Source organism: Microcebus murinus, chromosome 12 (genome assembly GCF_040939455.1).
Source record: "Microcebus murinus isolate Inina chromosome 12, M.murinus_Inina_mat1.0, whole genome shotgun sequence".
NCBI lineage: Eukaryota > Metazoa > Chordata > Mammalia > Primates > Cheirogaleidae > Microcebus > Microcebus murinus.
This window is the reverse complement of record NC_134115.1, coordinates 58,044,290-58,067,501: the sequence shown is the minus strand read 5'-3', so window position 1 is coordinate 58,067,501 and position 23,212 is coordinate 58,044,290. Positions and strand designations below refer to the sequence as shown.

Genomic DNA, 23,212 nt, shown 5'->3' with positions numbered 1-23,212 from the left:
GCCCCCTACCCAATCACACATACCAAACCTGCCCAAATCACAGTATTTCTCACACCAGTTAATGGCAACTCCATCGTTCCACTTATTCAGGACAAAAACAATGTGTCACCCTTGGCTTTTCACCCCTAACAGTTCACATCCAATATGTCAGTAAGTCCTATTATCTCTACCTTCAAAAATGCATCCAGAATATGACCACTTCTCGCCCTCTCTACTGCTGCCATCACTGAAGAAGCATCATAACCAATCTCTCCCATTTCATCCTGTGACCACAGGCCTCCAAATCTACCCTCAACACAGAAACCTGAGGGGCCTCAGGGAGAGTCCTGACTGCAGATGATAGGTGGATAGATGGATGGATGGATGGATGGATGGATGGATGGATGGATGGATGGATAGATAGATAGATAGATAGATAGATAGATAGATAGATAGATAGATAGATAGATAGAAAAGCACGCAATTGGATAAGATAACCAAGGAACTAAGTGTAAATGGAGAGATCTAAGGACTGAGCCCTGAGACACTTCTATGTTAAGAAATTGAAAAGTAAAGCAGGAACCAGTAAACAGAGGAAACTGAGAAGCATTAGCCAGTGAGGCAGAAGGAAAACCAGGAGAGCATGCGATAGTGAAACAAGGGAGGAATGTCTTTCAAGGAAAGAGTGATCTACTGCATGAGAAATTGTTAGTGAAGCAAGTAAGATGAGGAGCATTAGATTTAACAACTTAGAGATCATTCATGATCTTGAGAAGAACAGCCTCAAGTGAGAGAGATGAAGTTGTGCCTGGAGTGGATTCAAGAGAGAAGGGAAACAGCAATTGGCCATGGCAAGTGCAATTAACTCCTCAAAGAGCTTTATTCAAATAAAGGTGCAAAAATATAAAGCAATCACCCAAGAGGGTTTTTTAAAAAGATTGGAGACATAGCAAGGTGGATGTTGATGGAAAAAGTCCAGTTGAAAGGGATGAATTAATGATGCAGAAGCACAAGGGGAGAACTGGAGCAACGAAGATCAAAGGAGGTCTCGTGACAGGTACATCCTCCCCTCCTGATGGGAGTTGGGCACATAGCCACAGAGCTAGGACACTAGAGGGGGCTAGGAATGAAGAGAATTGACTCAGAGGGGTCACAGCAGCATCAGGTGGCAAGCTGGGGTTAGCCGGCACACATCCTGCTTTAGGGTGGAGCAGGCCCTTCCCATGGTCCCTGCTGGCTCCCACCTGCCTGAGGCCAGTAAGGGCTCATGCTGTTGATCAAAGTCCCATGACAAAGGGCTGGGTGCAGAGAGATGAGCTGCAGCCCATACCTGCAGGAATCTGAGTTCTCAGCAAAGCCAGGAGCTGAGAGAAGTTGGGGTCAGAGCCTATGATTCATGCAGGATGCTGACAGAGGATGAAGCTTTGCACATCCCACCCATAACCCAAGCACAATCCCAACCTCCATATCCCCCTAGACTCAAGGGAGAAAAAATCAGATGCAAATGTCTCACGAAGGGCACAAACTCAAGAATTTCCTACTCCAGAATTGAGGGTAGATGCTGGGAACACCTCAGTGCTCACTTTGATCTTCGGGTTCCCCTCTGGTACCCTGAGGTCATCATGACACGCTGAACAGACCTGACCATCTAGGGCTCTTCCCTGTGCTCTCCAGGGGGCATGTAGAATTGGCTGGAGGAATTTCAGGCAACTGACTGCCCACAGTGGGAGGAGAGTGGTTTTCCACAACACTTGTTTCCCCTGGAAGAGCTCAGTCGCAAGGACGAGGACCATGGCTGCTTCACTTTTGTACCTGCTCGCTACAGCCCAACGAAAGAACACAGGATGAGCACAGGAATCAACACCATGGACACGCTGCTTCCTGCACCAGTGGGGAGGCAGTTTTGCCTCTGCTGCTTCACCAGCCACCCTAGGCCTGATGCTCCACCTGCACTCCAGGGCCCACAGCCTAGGCCAGGCCTGTCATAGAAGGAAGGACAAGACTGACCCTGCATCCACTGCAGGGAGAGGGAGGAAGGACAACCTTGAGGGCAGGTGGGGATATGAGAAGTGCAGTGCAGGCATGTATGGTGCTGCAGGGCACAAAGGACCAGATCCCTCACCGGCCGGCCCAGGCTTGCACAGGGCTGTCCGTTCCCATGCCCAGAGACACGGGCCAGGACCCTGAGCACTGGGTCTGGACGAGAGCATGGGGAAGAAAAAGGGGGCCTGGGAAGGGGCCAGAGAGAGATCGTGTTTCCAGAAGGAAAGGTGGATGTTGCCAACAGCCCCTCTTTCCTGCCATGTCCCTCCCTCCACTGTAACTTCTCTCAGTCCATGGCCACATAGGGAGCGTACCGGGGGATTTCCAGAGGTCATCACTCCCAAGGTCAGGCTGCTACAGAGGCCACAGGGGCAGGACCTGGGCAGCCTGCCTGACCCATGGGACCCAGACGGCGGGAAGGGAAGCCACTTCTTGCGGTAAATAGTGCTGGCAGGGGGGTGTAGGGAAGAGAAGGGGAGGGTTCAGGGAGAGAGGCCAGAGCAGAATCACACACACAGTCAAAGACACATGGACATCAACTTTGCGAGCAATGGCAAAAAAAAAAAAAAAAAAAAAAAAAGACACATGGACACAGACACCCAGACACACAAATACATACAGAAAGAGACCCAAGTCAACCACACCACTCAGAAACTAATTCAGAGTGTGCACAAACAGGACAAGGAAGACATGGACTCGTGAACCTCTGAGTCAGACATGCTTGAGAAAACACAGGCACAAACACACATGCAGACACAAAGACAGCTCTGCATCTATAACACAGCCCATTGCACAGACCCACAGACACAAATGCAGTCCAAATCCATCCTTCAAAGTCCCTCTACTCCATAAAGCCTCTAGGTCACCTCAAACCAGGCCTATCTCTACCTTTCTCCTCTCAAGCTTAGGTTGCAATTTCTGTCCCATTGCTTGTCCTCTAATGGGATGGTCTTGGATTCATGTACATACCCCTGGTCTCAACTACTTGGCTGCATGCTCTTAAAGAAATGTCAAGATCAGAAAGAGAGTCCACTGCCCCCTCCCGGAGCCCCATCCTCCACCTAAACACCCATCACCACGATGGCCCCCAGTTTGCTGCTGCTCCATCCCTGCAGGGTCCTGACCCCCAGCTCTTTGAAACAGCATACATGAGGGAAGAACAAACCAAACACTCCCAATCTTGGTTACCTTCAGGGAACTATGAAGAACCAGGTCCTGGTTCCAGGCAGGAGCCCCTGACACAGGGCATGACCACGTGTACAGATCCACCCCAAACTTTAATGTGAACTGCAATCAGGCCCCTGTCAATCTTACTCCTAAGCCCAACTCCAACCCCATTTCCAAAGAAAACTCTAAATCATAGTTCTGCAAATGGGCCCCTTAGAACTTCTCTACCTTAGAAAGGTAATGCTGGTGGGTATTATTCAAAAATGTTTACATGGCTAAATATGTTTGAGGCAGAAAACAGTGCCATGCCCTCTCCCCAGCGGCTGGATACCTGCCTCCCCTAGTCAGATGACAGCTGCAGGGGCCACTTGAACCCCTCAAGTATAGAGGGCTCTAAAAACTGCCAACAACCTCTCCTCTATACCAGATCCATATTGCACATTATTGCCTAAGTCTCCCTCTCCACACTATCTTAGAAGCTTCAAACAAACCCCCAGAACAAAATATAACTCTGTGGCCAATATTAATCCAGATCCTAAATGCAGGCATTGCCCTACCCCAACCCTAACACAATCTTAATCCAAGATACACTAGCTCCTATCGGCAGAACCCACAAACCCATTTCCAAACCCTACTTGAACATCCTCATGATTCCAGCGCTGTCCTTTCCACTGCCTCACTCCCATCTGGAGCCACAGCATCAGTGCTGTCGAAGCATAATCCTCACTCTAACCCTAGCCCTACGTAGCTACTCATTGAGCAATGTGTGCAATTACACTAGGCACACAAATTTCACACTCTTATGAAGGTATGTGTCATTTGCACTCCCAGAACTCAGTAGCTCCTTCAGTCACGGCTGCACAATCCACAGGACATCTTGTTCCTAGATGGCTCAACGCTCAGCTGGGAAAGAGCACCAATGCGCCCAGGCCCTTTGACCCTTGTTGGATATGCAGGCCCATGGAGCCCAGCCCACCCCAAATCCTGTGCCAAGACTAGCCCAGTCCTTGAGCTGAAATTCCCGCCATACCCCTCCCTGGCTCTTGCTTGCCAAGCTGGGAACATCTGTTGCCCTGCAACCCCCCACCAAGCAGGAGCAGAGGGGCCTGGGGCTCTGGGGCTCTGTAGCTGATCAGAATGAGGCCCTTTCCACCGTGGGGATTTCCAGACTCTTGGCAACATCCATACCTAGGACATCAACTTCACAACTGGCCCAGGTGCCTGCCCCAACAGGTAGTGGCCTGCTGACACTGGGGCTGAGGTAGGCATGAATAAGTACAGTTCCTCTCCCCCATTCCAGGGTCTCAGCCTGGTGACAGCATGTGTTGGTTCTGAACTCATCAGCATGGTAGAGGTGAAGGCAGCCATGTGGACCTCACCCCTCGACCCCAGGTACCAGTGCAGCACTCCTCTGCACCTTCACCACCCCAGAGGCTCTCAAACAGTAGCTCACCAAGCCAAAACCTTGCCCCAGGGGACTGCAACTGTAGGTGGATACTCACATCTCAGATGTGTGGCCATCTGAGTCTTTGTGTTCTCTTCCCCTGTATCTACATCCAGCCTGGCCTGAGGACTAGGAGGGGCTTGGTTCAGGGTTGCAAGGTCTAGACCCCTGCACCCAAGTTAGAGTTCAAGTGAGACTGTGGGATGGGATAAGCCCAGGCCAGTAGGAAGGCACAGGAATGGCTGGAAGTGTACCCAGTGCCTTCGTCATCCAGCCCCTACCCTTGGGACTGTGTTTGTAGCTGGACTCACTCCCTCCAGGCTGCCTCAGTGCCTCTCTCTAATGTCCCCAGGTCTACCTATAGCTAGTGTTAGGCTGAAGGACTTACTATCCCATTCTTGCCCTCAGGCCAGCTGTTTCCTGCTCTGGCTTTTTGTGTAGCCAAGTTTCCACCTCTGGCAAAACCCCCAGTGTTTTCCTAACTTTGATTCTAAGTGGCAGGAACAAGTAGAGAGATCCTAGTATCTTCAGAATGGAACATCTCTCTGAGGTTACTCTACCACTGCAGGCTTAAATTTAAAGGTAGGAGTTTAGGGTCAATGCCAGAAAGAGCTTCCTGAATTTAGGAAAGGTGGGCAAAGATGGCACCTGAGGGAGCTGTGGACACCATTTGACACTAACAAGAGGCCCCTGATGGCATAAACAAGGGCAGGGGGAGAAGCAGGTATCTTGGAAAGATAATGAGCCAGGATTTTAGAAGAGGAAGTTGCTCCTCTTCCCAGCCATTTCCTCCCCAATCCCGTTTTCTTTTTTTTTTCTTTTTTTTGCAAGTTGTGCCAGGCCAGAATGTGTCCTCCCTCAGGGGAGGTGGGGGGGGCCATCACTCCAGCTTCCTTTTCCCCAGACCACCTTAGTTCCCTTACACTGGCTCTGTGACCATCTAGAATGTGGGTTGGGGAACAGAACAGACCCGGTGGCTCTCCGAGCCCTACCTCACCCAATGCTTATAATTACCTGGAGAACTTGATAAAAATATACATTTTTTGGCTCTGATGTTCTATTTAGAATGGTCTGAGATAGTGCTTCTAATTGTGTATTTTTAACAAGCCTCCTCTCCAGGTGCTTCTGAAATGCAGCTAAGTTTGGAAACAATCTAATACAATATAACTCTGGAATTATCTACATGTCTCTACTAGGCCCATGTCAATCTACCTTTCTGGGAATTCTTCATAGATAGGCTACTCACTACTCCTTAGTCACTATCACATAGGTAGGTGGGGAAACAGCGGAGCTGGGAACTTAAAACTTTATGGTGCAAGGATGTGCTATCAGGCCAGGTAAAGATCCAAGAAATCTTATCTCCTTGGTTTTGCCCAGTCCTGTTCCAGGAATGCCAGTCTCTTGCCAGCAGACCCACTCCCTGCCCTGATTAAGATCTCAGCTTGTTGGAAAATATCAAACTCAAGAGCTCAATTACCTCTCCTCTAGGCCACTCAGATTCCAGTCCTTTCCTCTGTGGACCTTGGGGTAAAACACCACCACTTTATCCCCATTCCAACAGTAGCCTCATCGCCAATCCCCAGCCCCTCTGCAACCCATCTTCCCCCAACAGCAATACCCCTATCATGGGCCCAATATTTCTGTCCCTGGACATCACTATCCTGACTACATCCCTCCCAATCCTCATCCCCTCTCCATCTCCCTATGGTTTTCCTATCCCCTCATAAGCCATCCTTCAGAAAACTAGAGTAAGACTGGGGGCAAAGGGCCTGCTGCTGGGTTTAGCACTCTGGAAACCAGATGAATTTTCCAGTTTGGACCTAAAGATCATAATTCTGAGGTCTCAATTCAGTTTTAAACAGAGTCTAAGTTATGGTCCTCATATACCATATACCAGGATAAATTCAAAATGGTTAAAAGATTTTAAATGTTAAAACTTAAATTACTGAAACAACATCATGCAAAATAGCAGAGTAAGAAGCTCTAAGGGTTGATCCCTCCACCAAAGCAACTACTGAGGTAGAAAGAGAGATTGGAATCAACTACTTCACAAGTCTGGAACTTGGCTGGACTCCTATAACAAGCATCCCACGGGGAGATGCTTGATGAAGGAAGAGGCTGTTGATCTTTCCTAAGAGAGTATCACACATGAACTAGCTACCAGCCAACACTGTGGGTATAGCAGCCCACATTTCTGGAGTGGCTGGCTGATCACAGGGCAGGCAGTGGGAACCTTGTGCTCCAAAAATCTGAAGTTTACATTTTGGTTTGTCTAGTAGTTCCCTAAGTGATAGGTTTGCCTTAGTTTCAGCCCTCTTGGGCTGTAGCTGCTTCCCCAGCAGCATACATCAGAAGATTTAAAGGGATAGAACCTGGGGGGTGAGGGGAGTAAGAGAAACCTTGTCAGGTCACTAACAGAAACTTTGGTGACCCTACACAACAAAAATAGGCAAGTTGTAAATTGATGGCACAGTCCTCAGTAAGGACTAAGCAACCCCTAAGGTGTGCAAAAATTGAATTTCCAGATATACCACACTATAATGCTCAGAATGCCCAGTTCTCAATAACAAATTACTAAGCATACCAAGAAACAAGAAATTATAGCCCATTCATAGGAAAAAAAGAATTTTACATAAATCATCCTATGGAAGACCAGACATTGGATATATTAGATAAGACTTTCAATTATCTATCTTAAATATGCTTAAAGAGCTTAAGCAAACCATGGGCAAAAAGCTAAGGGAAATCTAGAAAATGGTATATGAGCAAAATGAGATTATCAATAAAGAGATAGAAATGATGTTTTAAAAGTACCCAAACAAAATTCTAGAGCCACAAATGCAATAACTAAAATGAAAAATTCACTAGGGGTGATCAACAACAGCTTTCAGCTGTCAAAAGAAAGGATTGGCATACTTGAAAGTAAGGCAATTGAAATTATTGAGTCTGAGAAGAAAAATGAACAGAGCATGGAGGGACACCATCAAATGTACCTCATTTTAGGAGTCTCAGAGGAGAGGAGAGAGAAAGGGCAGAAAAAGAAATGAAGAAATTATGGCCAGAAACATCCCAAATCTGATTAAAGTTATGAATATACATATCCAAAAAGTTCACAAACTCCAAACAGGATAAACTCAAAGAGATACACACCAAGACACTGTAGTTAAATTGTCAAAACCCAAAGACAAAGAGAAGATTTTGAAAGCAGCAAGAGAGAAGCAACTCGTTACATACAAGGGATCCTCAATAAGATTTTAGAAACCATAGAGGCCAGAAGGTATGATGGGATGATGCCTTGAAACAAACCAAAAATGTCAAACAAAAATTCTAGATCCAGCAAAACTATCCTTCAAGAATTAAGGAGAAATAAGGTTATAATCTATATTAGTGCTTATAAGCTATAGGATTACTGGGTAGCAATTCCTTTTCCCTTGCTAGGGTTCTGAACTGGGCTTCTGGAGAAAGGGGAGCTCTCTAACCCCTGAGCTGCATGGGAGGCCAGGTCCTGACCCAGTGGGCTGCCACAACACGGGCACCAACTGACTGGCTACAAAAGGGACTCCTCCTGAGCCCCATGGGAATTGGGGATCCTCACCAAGCAGTCTCCACGGGGGATAGGGGTCCTGACCAAATGGACCCTATGGGACAGGGGGGTCCTAATGAGGCTCCGCAGAGGCTGGGGCACAGTTACAGGGCCAGGGTGCTGCCAGACGGGACCGGGCAGGGGGTATATACAGAAAAGGAAAAAGAAGGGAATCAAAATGGTACACTGCAAAAAATAAACTAAATACAAAGAAAGGCAGTAGTGGAGGAATTTGTAAGACATACAGAAAACAAATACCTAAATGGCAGAAATAAACACTTCTTTATAAGTAATTATTTTAAAGTAAGTAAATGGATTAAACACTCCAATTAAAAAGGCAGAGGTTGGCAAAATATGATGTGCTGTCTATGAGAGTGCTATCACCTATGTGCTGTCTATGAGACACTCACTTTAGATACAGAGACACAAAGAACTTGAAAGTAAAAAGATGAGAAAAATTATCTTGTGCAAATAGTGACCAAGAGAGAGCTGAGGTGGCTACATTATTATCAGACAAAATAGACTTTTAGTCAAAAAAGGTTACCAGAGACAAAGAAGATTATATACTTAAAAAAAAAAAAACCTTTGATACAGCAAGAAGATATAATAGTTATAAATACCTAACAACAGAGCCCCAACACTATGAAGCTAAAATTGATGGCATTGGAAGGAAAAATCAACAGTTCTACAGTAATAGTTGGGGTCTTAAATACCCCATTTCAATAATGGCTAAAACAACCAAAGATCAATAAGAAAACAGAGAACTCAAACTACCCTATAAACCAATTTCACCTAACAGACATATGTCGAAGACTGCCCAACAATAGTGGAATATATATTCTCTCAAGTGCACATGGATATTCTCCAGGAGAGACTGTATGTTAGGCCACAAAATAAAAGTCTTAATAAATTTTAAGATTGATAATCATACAAAGTATTTTCCAATCACAGTGGAGTGAAACTAGAAATCAGTAAAAAGGAAAACTGGAAAATTCACAAATATGTGGAAATTAAACAACACACTCTTAAATAGCCAATGAGTCAAAGAAGTCACAAGAGACAAATGAAAACAAAAACATAATATATCAAAACTTGTAGGATGCTGTGAAAGCAGTGCTAAGTGGGAAATTCATAGCCGTAAATGCCTCCATAAAGGAGGAAAAAGATCTGAAATCAATAACCTAACTGTGCACTTTAAGGAACTAGAAAACTTAGACCAAACTAAACCCAAAGGTAACAGGAAGAAGGAAATAATACTGATTAAGGCAGAGGTAAATAGAGTGTAGAAAAACAATAGAGAAAAAATCAATAAATTCAGAAGTTGGTTTTTTGAAAAGATCAACAAAACTAACAAACCTTTAGTTAGATTGACTAAGAAAAAAAGAAGTCTCAAATTATTAGGATTAGAAATGAAAGTGGGGACATCACTATTTTACATAAATAAAAAGGATTATAAGAGAATACTACGAACAACTGTATGCCAACAAATTGGATAGCCTAGATGAAATGGACAAATTTCCAAAAACACACAAACTACCAAAACTAACTAAAGAAGAAATAGAATATCTGAATTTGTCAATTACAGGTAAGGAGATTGAACCAGTAATTTTTAAAATCTCAATAAAGAAAAGTTCAGGACCAGATGGCTTCACTGATGAATTCTGTCAAACTTTTAAAGAAGAATTAACATCAATCCTTCTCAAAATTGTTCAAAAAAATTAAAGAGGAGATAACACTCCCTAAGTTATTCTATGATGTCGACATTACCTGATACCAAAGCCAAAGCCACTCCAAGAAAACTAAACTACAAACCAATATCCTTTATGAAGATAGATTTTAAAATTCTCAATAAAATATTAGAAAACCAAATCGGCAGCATACTAAAGTGATTATACATCATGACCAAGTGGGATTTATCCCCAGAATTCAAGTGTTTCAATATATGAAAATCAATCACTGTTAATAGAATGAAGGGGAAAAAAATATGATTATCTCAATTGATACAGAAAAACCATTTAAAATTCAATAATCCTTTCATGATTAAAAAAAACACTCAATAAACTAGGAATAGAAAGGAACTTCCTCAACATTATAAAGGCCATATATAAAAAACCCCAACTAGTGTACTCAATGGGGAAAGCCTGAATGCTTCTCCTCTGAGATCAGGAACAAGACAAGGATGCCCACTTTCGCCACTTCTATTCAACATAGGACTGGAAGTTCTAGCCAGAGCAATTAGGCAGGAAAAAGAAATAAAAGGCATCCAAATAGGAAATAAGTATATTTGTCTCTGTTCACAGATAACATAAACCTATATGTAGAAAACCCTAAATAAACCACATACACAAAAAAACCTGTTAGAACTGATAAATGAATTCAGCAAAGTTTCAGGATGCAAATCAACACCAAAAAATCAGTTTGATGCCAATAAACTAGCAATGAACAAATTCCATTTACAATATTCACCAAAAAGAATAGTTAGGCTTAAATTTAACTGAGGAAGTGTAAGATTTGTACATTGAAAACTACAAAACATTGCTGAAATAAATTAAAGAAGACCTAAATAAATGGAAAGACACCCCATGTTCATGGATTGGAAGACTTTATATTATTAAGATGATAACACTATCCAAGGTGATCTACAGATTCAACGCAATCCCTATCAAAATCTCAGTGGCATTTTTTGCATTAATAGAAAAACCCATCCAAAATTCATGTGGAATTTAAAGGTACTTCAAATAGCTCAAACAATCTTGAAAAAGAACAAATCACACTTCCTGGTTTCAAAACTAACCACAAAGCTACAGTAATTAAAATAGCGTGACATTGGCAAAGAGGTAGATATATAGACCAATAGAATAGAATAGAGAATACAGAAATAAACCCTTACATATATGATAAGTTGAGTTTTGACAAGGGTGCCAAGACCATTTAATGGGTAAAGGACAGTCTTTTCAACAAATGTTACTGGGAAAACTGGATATCCACATGCAAAAGAATTATATTGGACCCTTACCTTACACTATGTACAAAAATTAACTTAAAATGGATCAAAGACCTAAATGTAAGAGCTAAAACTATAAAACTCTTAGAAGAAAACATAGGTAAATCTTCATGGTATTGGATTTGGCAATAGTTTCTTAAATATGACTCCAAAAGTGTAGGCACCAAAAGTAAAAACAGGTAAATTGGACTTCATCAAAATTTTAAAATTTCGTGCATCAAAGCACACTATCAAGAGAGTGAAAAGAGGCCAGGCTCAGTGGCTCACGCCTGTAATCCTAGCACTCTGGGAGGCCAAGGTGGGCGGATCACTCGAGGTCAGGAGTTCAAAACCAGCCTGAGCAAGAGCGAGACCCCATCTCTACTATAAATAGAAAGAAATTAATTAGCCAACTAATATGTATAGAAAAAATTAGCCAGGCATGGTGGCACATGCCTGTAGTCCCAGCTACTCGGGAGGCTGAGGCAGCAGGATTGCTTGAGTCCAGGAGTTTGAGGTTGCTGTGAGCTAGGCTGACGCCACAGCACTCACTCTAGCCTGGGCAATAAAGCAAGACTCTGTCTCAAAAAAAGAGAGAGAGTGAAAAGACAACACATAAAATGAGAGGAAATATTTGCAAATCATACATCTGATAAGGGTCTATTATCCAGATGTATAAAGAACTCTTACAAATTAATAATCGGATTTATTACAGCTTTTTTAGAATTTGTCTAGCAGATCTTTCAGTCCTCACCAGAAGACCACTCCCTATGCTAAAGAAAAATATTAAAAATAATACTAATAGGCCGGGCGCGGTGGCTCACGCCTGTAATCCTAGCTCTCTGGGAGGCCGAGGCGGGCGGATTGCTCAAGGTCAGGAGTTCAAAACCAGCCTGAGCAAGAGCAAGACCCCGTCTCTACTATAAATAGAAAGTAATTAATTGGCCAACTGATATATATATAAAATTAGCCGGGCATGGTGGCACATGCCTGTAGTCCCAGCTACTCGGGAGGCTGAGGCAGTAGGATCGCTTGAGCCAGGAGTTTGAGGTTGCTGTGAGCTAGACTGACGTCACGGCACTCACTCTAGCCTGGACAACAAAGCAAGACTCTGTCTCAAAAAAAAAAAAATAATAATACTAATAATCAGATTTGCTGGAAGGAGGGGATGAGTGTGGAGCCTGCAGTGGAGTGAGGAGGCAATCGCAGTGTTCGAGGGGAGAAGTGGGGAGGCCTCACCAAAGCTGTGGCTGGGAACACAAGGAGGGCCGGATTGTTTCAGCTGATATCGAGGAGGCAGAGAGAGGCAGCTTGGAACTGCCTGAATTCTGTGCTGGCACACAGCCTCAGGAAGTGAAACTGGCTAGGAAACATCCTCAAAACGATCAACAGGACTGCATAAATAGGCAGCAGGCCAGTCCCAGCCCACACACAGACCCCCAACTTGCAGTTGTTCACCTCGCCACAGCTCTGGCTTCAGCACCTGAACCACAGCTATGACTCAGTCGCTGGCTCTGAGCCTCCTTATCCTGGTTCTGGCCTTCAGCATCCCTTGGACTCAAGGTACAAAGTGGGGAGGAGACTTGGGTGGGGGCAAGGGGCTGGAGAGGCCTGGGTGGGAGCTTGCAAGCAGCTCCGGGCTCCCTGTGAATCCCACTCTGCAGGCAGTGATGGAGGGGCTCAGGACTGTTGCCTCAAGTACAGCGTAAGGAAGATTCCTGCCCAGGTTGTCCGCAGCTACCGGAAGCAGGAACCAAGCTTAGGCTGCCCCATCCCGGCTATCCTGTGAGTGGGCATGAGGGGGTGGACACAGTTTGGCAGCTGGGTAGGCAGGACGTGGTGGGCAAGACTAAGAAGGCTTTCTAACCCCCAATCCCCAGGTTCTCGCCCCGGAAGCGCTCTCAGCCAGAGCTATGTGCAGACCCTAAGAAGGCCTGGGTGCAGCAACTGATGCAGCATCTGGACAAGCCGCGGAAAGAAGTCCAGGACTGTAGGAAGGACAGAGGGGCCTCCAAGGCTGGCAAGAAGAGAAAGGGCTCCAAACGCTGCAGGGGGTGAGGAATCTGAAGGGCTGGGGGGAGGGAAGCTAAGGGGAACCTCAATCAGCCTCTCACACCCCTCTTCTGTCTTCCTAGGACTGAGCAGCCACAGACCCCAAAAGGGCCATAGCCCAGTGACCAGCCAGGAGCCCTGCAGGTCCCCACCAGCCTCGTCAGGGATCAGATCCCTAACCCAAGGGCAAGAAGGGGGCTAGGACAGAGAAAGGACTCCAGGGCCCCAGAGCAGCCACCCCATGCTGGCCTTGCCACACACCTCCTGCTTCACCCATCCCATCTGCATTCCCAGCCCTACCCTGCAAGGCTGAGCTGCCCACGCCAGGCCTGGCCCAGAGAGGCAGAGGAGGGAGAGAGTCTCCCAAGGAGTATGAGAGGTGGCAGCAGGACTGTCCCCTCTGAGGAGAAGCCACTCAGGACTCTGGACCTGATCCTGCTCCCCATTGCATCCACCCCTTTCTTGTAAATATGATTTGCACCTAACTGAATAAAATGCTGCTCCAGCCTCCCACTCGAATACTTGTCCCTGTGCATTTGTGCCCATGGGGATGCCAATGTCACAACAGGGTTGGGTAACACACCGTGGGATCCCAGCTTAGAGCTCAGGTGGGCTAATTCTATGTTCCCACCCATCCCAAGAATTTCCTTGCTTCCCAAGTACCTAGATCCCTGGGCAGTAAAGGGGAAGCCAACGGACAGGGTGGGACGTGCATCTTTGAAGAATCCCTGCCAAGGGAGAGACAGCGAGGTCTTTCAAGAGTGACCTCCAGATCTTATCCCAGATCTCCCAGGGACTTCCTCCCCTCTCCTTGGGACTTACTGATTGAGAACCTCCAGGTACCTCTGTGGAAAGGTCCCCAGTGGTGAGGCTGTGGCCTGGACCCATCTCTAACACAGGTAAACACAAGTTCTACTGAAACCTACCCTAGGCACAGTTCCAGCCCTGGGACTGCTGCTCCTGAGGGGCAAAGCCCCAAGAGGACCCATTTAGCCCTGTTCAATAACGCTGGGTCCCCTGGCCTCTCCTCTTTGCTTAATGGGACTGCTGTGCTCTCTTTCTACTCCCCTCTGGGCCCCTCAGCTCCCTCGGCTTCCTTCCAGTTGGGAAAACCTCCACCCTATTTCTTTTTTTCCCCTTTCTTGTCTGTCTAAGGGGCCAGGATACTGCCCCTTAAAACTCTCGAAGCCAAGGAATAAGCCTCCTGGGCAGGCCTTTGGAACCCCAGGACTTAGATGTAAATCAGTCTCCAAGACCCCAGCCTGGCTCTCCTCTACCTCCTCCTCCCCAGGCGGGGAGAGAAAAGACTGTCAGATGAGCCCAGGCAATGAGCGGAGGAAGGGAACCGATCCTGTGGGATGGGACAGGAAGTCAAGGACTGAAGAAGCTAGAAGAGGCTACTCCGCCACCTCTTCCTTCCCTGGCAGCCTGAGTGAGCCACAGCACTTACCACTTATTATAAGATAGTTAAAGTATTTGCTTGTCTGCTCCTCTTGAGGCTGGTGAAGACAGGGACTCCTCCCTACCTAGCCTTGTAAAATTAGTATAAAAACTCAGATATGCAAAAAATACAGCATTTTAAAATGTTCTTTAAATGAACTCAATTTCTACTCCAAGCCACTGCTCTAGGGTGCTGGTGGGAAAGTCAACATCAGACAGTTTTGGGGAACCCCATCTGCTAAGAGCTATGCAAAGGTCATAGGGCAGGCCTCCTACCCGCCCCTGACAGAACCCCATCACTGGACATCAGCCTCACCAGTGAGCGGTCTGCAGTGCTCCCCGCTGGTGTGTATCTTCAGGCCCTGGACTCTCAAGCCCACGCTGCGTGCCACATTCGACACATAGATATTCAGATATGAGAGCCTTTGGCCTTGGACCTGGCCTCCCCTAGACACCCCCAAAACCTTCTACTCAGAGTCCTGCCACTTGCTCCATCACAACCAGAAATGAGAGCTGAGCGTACACGCTGGTTGGACCTACACACCAAACCCTCCACAGTCTTAAAGAATTCTCTCCTTTTGCCCAGCCCTCCCTCTCCCCAGCCCCTTCGGGACATGACTTTTTCCCAGATTTACTTTAGACATTTTTGAAAGGCAGAAGGGCCTTTGACATCAGGATGCCTCTGCTTTCGGCCCTGCCAAAACCCTTCCCTGCTCTAAAGTGAAATGAAAAACATAGGCAGAACAAACAAAGCTTCATATTTCATTAAAGTCTCCCATCACACTTGTATCCTGTTACTGGCCTCAGCCCTGCTCTTAGCAACATGCAATACATTATTTCCTCCATCCCGGAGTGAGTGGCCACTCTCCTTGTCTGCCTTCATCTTTGACAATGGTTGTCCTGTTCTTTTGTCTTTCTGTAATCCTTTGCCATCGGTCTTAGCCAGTGATTTATCATTTTTATGGATGCTGAAATTGCCAATCCTCTTTTCTAACACCTAGATTTGTAATTATTCTAATGGGGTCTACTCCACAATTCCCCTACAGAGACTGTTAGCTATGTAGAAAGCTTCATTTTCTGCAAGACATCTGTTTCTCAGTGAGTGGCAACCTAAAACACCCCAGAGAAACTCTGCTGCCATGTTCTTTGTGCTTTGGCTGGGCACAGTGACTCATGCCTGTAATCCTAGCATTCTGGGAGACCCAGCAGGGAGGGGATCCCGTGAGGTCAGGAGTTCGAGACCAGCCTGAGCAAGAGCTAGATGCCCTTCCCCCATCTCTGCTAAAAATAGAAAAATCAGCCACGTGTGGTGGCGCCTGCCTATAGTCTCAGCTACTTGGGAGGCTGAAGTAGGAGGATCGTTTGAGCTCAGGAGTTTGAGGTTGCTGTGAGCTAGGCTGACGCCTTGGCACTCTAAAGCCACAGATTTGGGTGATAATAAATTTCAATCTAATATTAGGAGCATAAGCCTGCACCAGGTGAAACCCCGCCGGCTTGGAGCGCCCAGCTCCGCCACCAGGAGGCGGCAGCATCGCCGGGGTCCTCTGTCTGCTAATGGCAATCAGCCGGCTCCAGGGTTGAATTTTCTGTTTGCATTTCCTTCATCTTTCTGGGACCAATTTTTTAAAACTATTTTTATTATTTGTCCTCGAATGTGTCTTATGCTAGGCCTGAGGTCTAGCGTCATCAGGCGCCGAGAGCGCGCCCAGCACACGGGCTGTCCATAAACCTCCGTGGAATTAAGAAACCTTTTCTTAGAACTGGCGGCAACGCATGGTTTATGATACCAATCAGCGCGGATTATTTACCATGCGAAGGAGGTGCCGGAGGCGAACCTTCCTTCAGCCTTTAAGCCAAACATTATTTCATATCTTCAAATTTGGCGCCTTGGAGTCCGGGTAAATTGGGGATATTTGGGGTGAGGATGAGGGAGATAAATGCCTCATATCCAGGGACAAACACGGCCTTCGCCCCCGCCCGGCCCCCAACTCCCTGCCCCGCAGAGTACACACGGGGCCCAGGGCCATGCAGGGCGGGGATGTGGCGGGAGCGCGGGTGTCCTACTCCCGAGGTGACCACTGCCCCGGGACGCGCAGGTGCCTGGAGGTGCAGGCACCAATGACAGCGTGCGGGAACCCCGGGACAGGCGGGGACAGAGAGCCTGGAGGGCACCAGAGGTCGCCCCTCGCCACCCCTCTCAGCCTCGTTGCTCGCGGCCGGGTCAGAGCCGCATCTGCCCACCCAGTTGCGGGAGCCGCGCGGCGCTCCAGAGCCTCCCTTCCCAGGCTCGGGGCGCCCCCTGCAGGCCCAGCGGGGGAGACACATCAGGCACACAGGCGGACACATCAACACACACCCCACGCACACCCCAGTCGCGCACAGCCCCGCGGACACAGCTCAGGATACGCACGTTCATCCATTCAACAAACCCTTACCGAGCAGCTAGTCTGGGTCCTCTCCCCGCAATCATTCACTCCCCTGCACCCCCACCCCCACCATGGACTTGGTTGACTTCTCAGGCCCAGGTGTCCCCTCCCCTGCCCCAATGACTAGGGCGCCACTCATTCGAGATCTCCTACCCCGGGGGCAGGGATGTGGCTGGACTAAGGAGCACGAAAGGCTCCTTGGAGGTGGATGGAGCTAGTCTGGGCCGAGCAGGGCTGAGCTGCCTTGAGCTGCGACAAGACGTCCCAGGGTTTACACTGAACCAGGAGCCCCACGGAGGCGACTTGGCGGGGAAGATGGCGAAGGAGGTGAAGCATGTAGCACTGAGGGCTCTGTGCATGTGGTCAGAAACTGCTTCAAACCTATTATGTTAATAGTTCCCTGACCCCCACACCAGCCTCCACCCCCACTGGATTGTCTAAACCAGTGGCTAGGGTTGGTGTCTTAAACCCTCCATCAGAGGGGCCTGTGTCCTTCCTTTCCCGTTTTGCCATGATAGTGGGTACCTTCCTAACACCCTGAAAACCCCCTCCTTCCCTGATTCCTCCTCGCCTTTCTGACCTATTAATGTTGGTGAGTCCCAGGATTTAGAACTTGGACCTCTTCCATTTACACTCACTCTCTGGGTGATGTCATTGTCTTATGGTTTTAAATGCCATCCATATGCTCCCAAATTTGTGTCTTCAGCTAGAATATCCTCCCTGAACCCCAGACTCATATCAACTACCTATTAACATGTCCATGCATATGTCCAATATGCAGCTTCAACTTAAGTCAATACTAGGATCCTGATCTCCCCACTCCTCTGCGATCATCCACATCTTAGTAAATAAAATTCTATCCATCAAGTCATTCAAGCCAAAAACCTTGCAATATTCTTGTGTCTTCTTCTCTCATATCCTGTGCTGAACCCCTCTGCAAAGCCCACTGCCTCTACCTTGTTTCCAGAATCTGACTACTTCTCACCAACTCTGAGCACAATTATCTCCTCCCTGTATTATTGCAATAGTCTCCACCCTGGTCTCCCCACTTCCATTCTGGCACCACTTGGGCCTATTCTCCACTCAATAGTTAGAGCCTTTTAAAATGTAAGTCAGATCATCTCACATCTCTGTTCAAAACCTTCCAATGGCGCCCATCTCACTGGTAAAATACAAGGTCTGTCCAGACAGCATCCAGCCATTGTTAATGTATAATATTATGTGACTGGATACTTTCCAGACAGACCTCATATAAACCCTGCAATGGCCTACAAAGCCCTGCACGATCTGGGCCCTGTTATTATCCGATTGTATCTCCTACCGCTCTCCCATTTTGGCCTCCTTGCTATTCCTCAAACACACCCTTGCCTCAAGATGTTCACCCTTGCTGTTTCCTCCACCTAGAGCTTCTTCCCCAGATCTCTGCATGGCCTTCCCCCCACCTTCAGATCAGCTCTCCGCTCAGATGTTATTAGTAAAGGTTTTCCTGACTGCCTTATTTAAATTTCTTCCCCAAATACTCTGTATCCCTTTTGTCTTCTTTACTTCTTTTCATAGCACTTATTGCCCTCTGACACAGTACAGATTTTTCTTGTTTGCTCATTGTCTCCTTCCCTAGAATAAAAACTCTGCAGGAGCAGAAACATGTATTTGTTTTGTTTACTGCTGTATCCCAGTGCCGAGAATGGTGCCTGGCACACAGGATGCCCTCAATAAATATTTATTGAGTGAATGTGGTACAGATGCCTTGTTTATTATTGTTTCACTATCTCACTCTTGCTGATTCTCGGCATCTTTCCCAACAGGCATTCCAGGCAGATGGTATTGAAATTGAATTGAAACCTCTATGCCAGCTTCGTACCATATTATTATGTCATTTAGAATTTTCACAGGAAACACGTGCATGCTCAAAAAGTTTTCTGGGAAAGAAGTTTCAGAAGTGAGGCCAAGGTTGGTATAGGCAGCCACTGCACATGGATTGGTACAGCTCCAAACCTCAGGCCATCTCTTCTTCCAGACAAAGTGTAGACTAAATGTACTGCCCCAAATTCTGCCCACTGAGAGGACTTCTCATCACCACTCTCTTTCAGGGCCAGGCCCCAACCTTAGGGGCTATAAGCAGCTATCTCCTTCCAGCTAATTCCAGCACACCTTTGAGACCCATCTGAAAATCAAGACTGTGCATCTTTCTCCCTGTTAACTATAGAGAACATCTCCATCAAGCTGTAAGTGTGATCAGAGGAAGAAGCAGAAAACAACACAAGTAAGAGTCTGGCCACCTGGCGGTGCTTTTGCTCATGACTTCTGCAACTTCTGAGGTCTGGTCTCCTGTATACAGTGCCCATTTAATAATGAATGCTGCTGTGAACATCCAACAATGTGATTTGCTAGATAACACCCTTAGGTCACAATGTCACTAGGTGAATTATAGTCTGAGTTTTAGACCAGTGGTCTGTGGCAAGTGAGGAGCTGCTTTTCAAATAGAAATAATTGTTAGCAGAAGAGGTGTGGCCTTACTCCAATACTCTGAGGGTCTTTGCTGTAATTCTCCTACTGGGGCTCCTACAGCACCCTTTTCTGCCACAGACAGCCTGAAATTCATTGAATTTATGGGTCATTAGGCCCAAACATCCCGGCAACATTCTCCAGAGCCTAGACCTGCCTCAGAGCCCTTCCATGCTTTGACTTCATTCAAAACTATTAGCATCATGCAAATAGTCAGTAAATATTTTTCAGTAGTATATCTAAATATGGCATACATCACCTCTAAATTCTAAACTGTTCTTTAACATGAAGAAGGTACAACATGTCCCAGGTGACTTTTTTCAGCTCCCCCCACCCCCAGAGCCTAGAAATTTCACCACACTTTGAGAAACACTGACTAGGAGGAAGAGCTATAGAGTCCACCCATGAAAGAGATTGAGGACTTCCCATCCCTCCACCCAATCAAGGGGCTTCAGGTCTGGGAAACTGGCTTAAGTTGAGGCACTGGATAAAAGACTATAAATCCCTGATCAGACATGGTGGCTCATGCCTGTAACCCCAACACTTTGGGAGGCAAAGGCTCAAGGATCCCTTGAGGCCAAAAGTTTGAGACCAGCCTGGGTAACATAGCAAGACCCTATTTCTATGGAAAATTAGCAGGTGTGGTGACACACGCCTGATTGCACCACTGCACTCCAGCCTGGGTGATGGAATGAGACCTTGTCTAAAAAAAAAAAAGACTGTAAATCCAATATAACTTGAATCAAGTTCCTGCCCACCAGGTCTAGAATTTTTCCACTTATGTCGATCAAGTAGAACATCAGTAAGCTCTCCATCTATTTCATTACCAGGGGCACCATGATCAGCTAGCTACTACCAAAGCCCTGTGGGCAAAGCACAGTGATTACCACTCATCTGTGCAGCTTATGTAGTAATTTCAGTTTTTGTTTGTTTGTTCGTTTTTCTTTAAAGACAGAGTCTCGCTGTCACCCAGCCTGGAGTGCAGTGTCGTGATCACAGCTTATTGCAGCTTTGAATTCCTGGGTTCAAGTGATCCTCCTGCCTCAGCCTCCTGAGTAGCTGGGACTACAGATACATGCCACCACACCTGGCTAATTTTTTTTTTAATATAAGCAAGCTTTATTGTGCATGAACTCACATACGAATTTAGAATGGCAATTTTAGTTAAAATTAATTCATTAAAAAGTTTAAATATCACATTACAGATATATATTAATACTATCCAAAATTATGGGAGGTATTCAAGCAGGTAACAGATATTACTACTCACCTTCAGACAAATATAATAACAGCATTATTGAAACTGGCTCCCAGACAAATATGAACCACTTGCTCCTGTGTCTTAGGAAAAAGTGGGAATCATAATACAAGCATTATTGATGCAGTGATTCGTGGACAGGTGGCTGCTATTAGTGCTGCTACAAGTAAGTTCACAGTTTTGACTTTGTGAAGGAGCTGAGGAGGTTTGCCCTTCTTTTGTCCCTTGAAGGCCATCACCCACAGCGTTGACTTCGTACCCATTCATTCCAAAGTGCAACAAAGATGGAGCTTTATGCCTCCTCACAAAGCAAATCAACGGAAATTCATAGATGATGTCCAACACTGGTGTAAAATTGATCTCAGATAATATAACAACATCATTCCCTTGGACCATAATTTTCTTGATCCCACAATAAATGATCGGATAAGAAAACTCGTTATCTAATAGCAGTCTTGTTACAGGAGAGTGATCTCCCAGGTATACTTCGTCACTTCTAATTTCCATTTCATTATTAGAGAGTCTTCTTCTCATTCTGACTATCAACCAATCTTCAGAACACATTGAAGTTATTGTTAAGTCAAATCCAGAAGAATTCCAAAACAACAAAGAAAGGAGGAAGGAGCTGCCAAAGAACACAGAGGTCTTCATCATTCTAGACTCCAAGACGCAAGACCTACAAGGAACAGGAAATGGCCTGGCTAATTTTTATATAGTAATTTTTTTTTTTTTTTTTTTTTTTTTTTTTTTTTTGAGACAGAGTCTCACTTTGTTGTCCAGGCTAGAGTGAGTGCCGTGGCGTCAGCCTAGCTCACAGCAACCTCAATCTCCTGGGCTCAAGCGATCCTCCTGCCTCAGCCTCCCGAGTAGCTGGGACTACAGGCATGCGCCACCATGCCCGGCTACTTTTTTATATATATATATATCAGTTGGCCAATTAATTTCTTTCTATTTATAGTAGAGACGGGGTCTCGCTCTTGCTCAGGCTGGTTTTGAACTCCTGACCTTGAGCAATCCGCCCGCCTCGGCCTCCCAAGAGCTAGGATTACAGGCGTGAGCCACAGCGCCCGGCCTATATAGTAATTTAATTCACCTGCTAACTCACGGTTACGTGCCAACACCTGTCCTCCACCACTCAAGGATTCCACAAGTCCCCTTGAAATAAGCCTGCCCAGTCCCAAAAGAGCATCTCTCAACCATATATCTAGCCTACTAAAGAAGCCATTCAGTGCTTTCCTAAGAAGCTAGTGTTCCCCTCGCCGATTGTTCTTGCTGCCTTGGAGAAGAAAGTGTCTTTCTGGGCCTTTCGGAGGTGTACATAATAGGTGCACTCCAAAACTCCCATCTCTCTAAGCTTTGCATGCCTTCCTCTCCTTTGCTACTCAAAGTATAGTCCAATGACCAGCAGTATCAGCGTCATTTGAAAGTTTGTGAAATGTGAAACGTGTTGGGTTTCACCCCAGACCTACTGAATAGAAACTCCAGTTTAATAAGACTCCCCCAGGTGAATTATACACACACTGGCATTTGGGGAGCAGTGTTCTACAATATGCCAGTGACATCCTGACATATCAACCTCATTGATCATTGGCCACTGTCGAATCCAGGCTTCCAGCAACCAAACAGAATATTAACACCACTCTCAGGTGCTCAGTTCATAAAATGATATGCAGATCTTGCATGAGTGTACCCATATCAATAAACTTGTCCTCGCGGTCCCTGGAGTTTTCCCAGTACAAGCTGACAAGCTCCTGCAACTCCTTCAGAATATATACTCTTGCTCTTGGAGTCCATCTTCTACTTTCCTGTCTAGGCAATGTTAGAATCAAACTCTCACTGTGGGCCTGGAGACTATGAGGGGTGGTCAGCATGGATCCTGAGGAGAAAAGGCATACTCTTTGCCAGGGAGTTGTTAAAAATATAAATTTTTTGAGACAGAGTCTCGGTTTGTTGCCCAGGCTAGAGTGCAGTGGCATCATCATAGCTTACTGCAAACTCAAACACCTGATCTCAAGCAATCCTCCCTCTTCTGCCTCCCACAGTGCTAGGATTACAGGCATGAGCACCTGGCCAAAAATATTTTTCAGAGAAGGGAAGGCTGGGTCCTTCCTGGTTTACAGGGGAAGGAGGAATATTCTTCTGCCAGCCAGGAAGGTTCAGGGGGATATGGAGGTCCACAATTTTCAGGTTTGTTTATCTCTGCCCAAATGTTCTCATCCCAAGTCTCATAGTCCTACTCCTTCCCAACAGTGTCTTCATTCTAGCATAAGGAATATGGCAGAGTTGTGCACTTACTTGATGTTGCAATGCTACAATCCACACAATCAGGTCT

At 46.2% G+C, this 23,212-nt stretch overlaps 1 protein-coding gene and 1 non-coding gene across 2 annotated transcripts; both read left to right on the top strand.

Annotated features, from left to right (window-relative positions):
- The first annotated feature begins 11,902 nt into the window (after positions 1 to 11,902).
- LOC142874706 (U7 small nuclear RNA) lies at positions 11,903 to 11,965 on the top strand. Its single transcript, XR_012922348.1, has one exon. It is a non-coding gene; the product is annotated as a U7 small nuclear RNA (small nuclear RNA).
- Positions 11,966 to 12,594: 629 nt separating this feature from the next.
- On the top strand, positions 12,595 to 13,770 carry CCL21 (C-C motif chemokine ligand 21). Its single transcript, XM_012770100.3, has 4 exons — positions 12,595 to 12,762; positions 12,864 to 12,984; positions 13,080 to 13,253; positions 13,335 to 13,770. The coding sequence occupies exons 1-4, from the start codon at positions 12,696 to 12,698 to the stop codon at positions 13,366 to 13,368; spliced, it is 396 nt and encodes a 131-aa protein (XP_012625554.1). The 5' UTR covers positions 12,595 to 12,695; the 3' UTR covers positions 13,369 to 13,770.
- The last annotated feature ends 9,442 nt before the right edge of the window (positions 13,771 to 23,212 follow it).

Bases quoted from the DNA above. Each gene is read 5' to 3' on its own strand.
- CCL21 (XM_012770100.3), top strand. From the start codon at position 12,696: ATGACTCAGTCGCTGGCTCTGAGCCTCCTTATCCTGGTTCTGGCCTTC. The intron at 12,985-13,079 runs GTGAGTGGGCAT...CCCAATCCCCAG, and splicing joins TGCCCCATCCCGGCTATCCT to GTTCTCGCCCCGGAAGCGCT. The intron at 13,254-13,334 runs GTGAGGAATCTG...CTGTCTTCCTAG, and splicing joins GGCTCCAAACGCTGCAGGGG to GACTGAGCAGCCACAGACCC.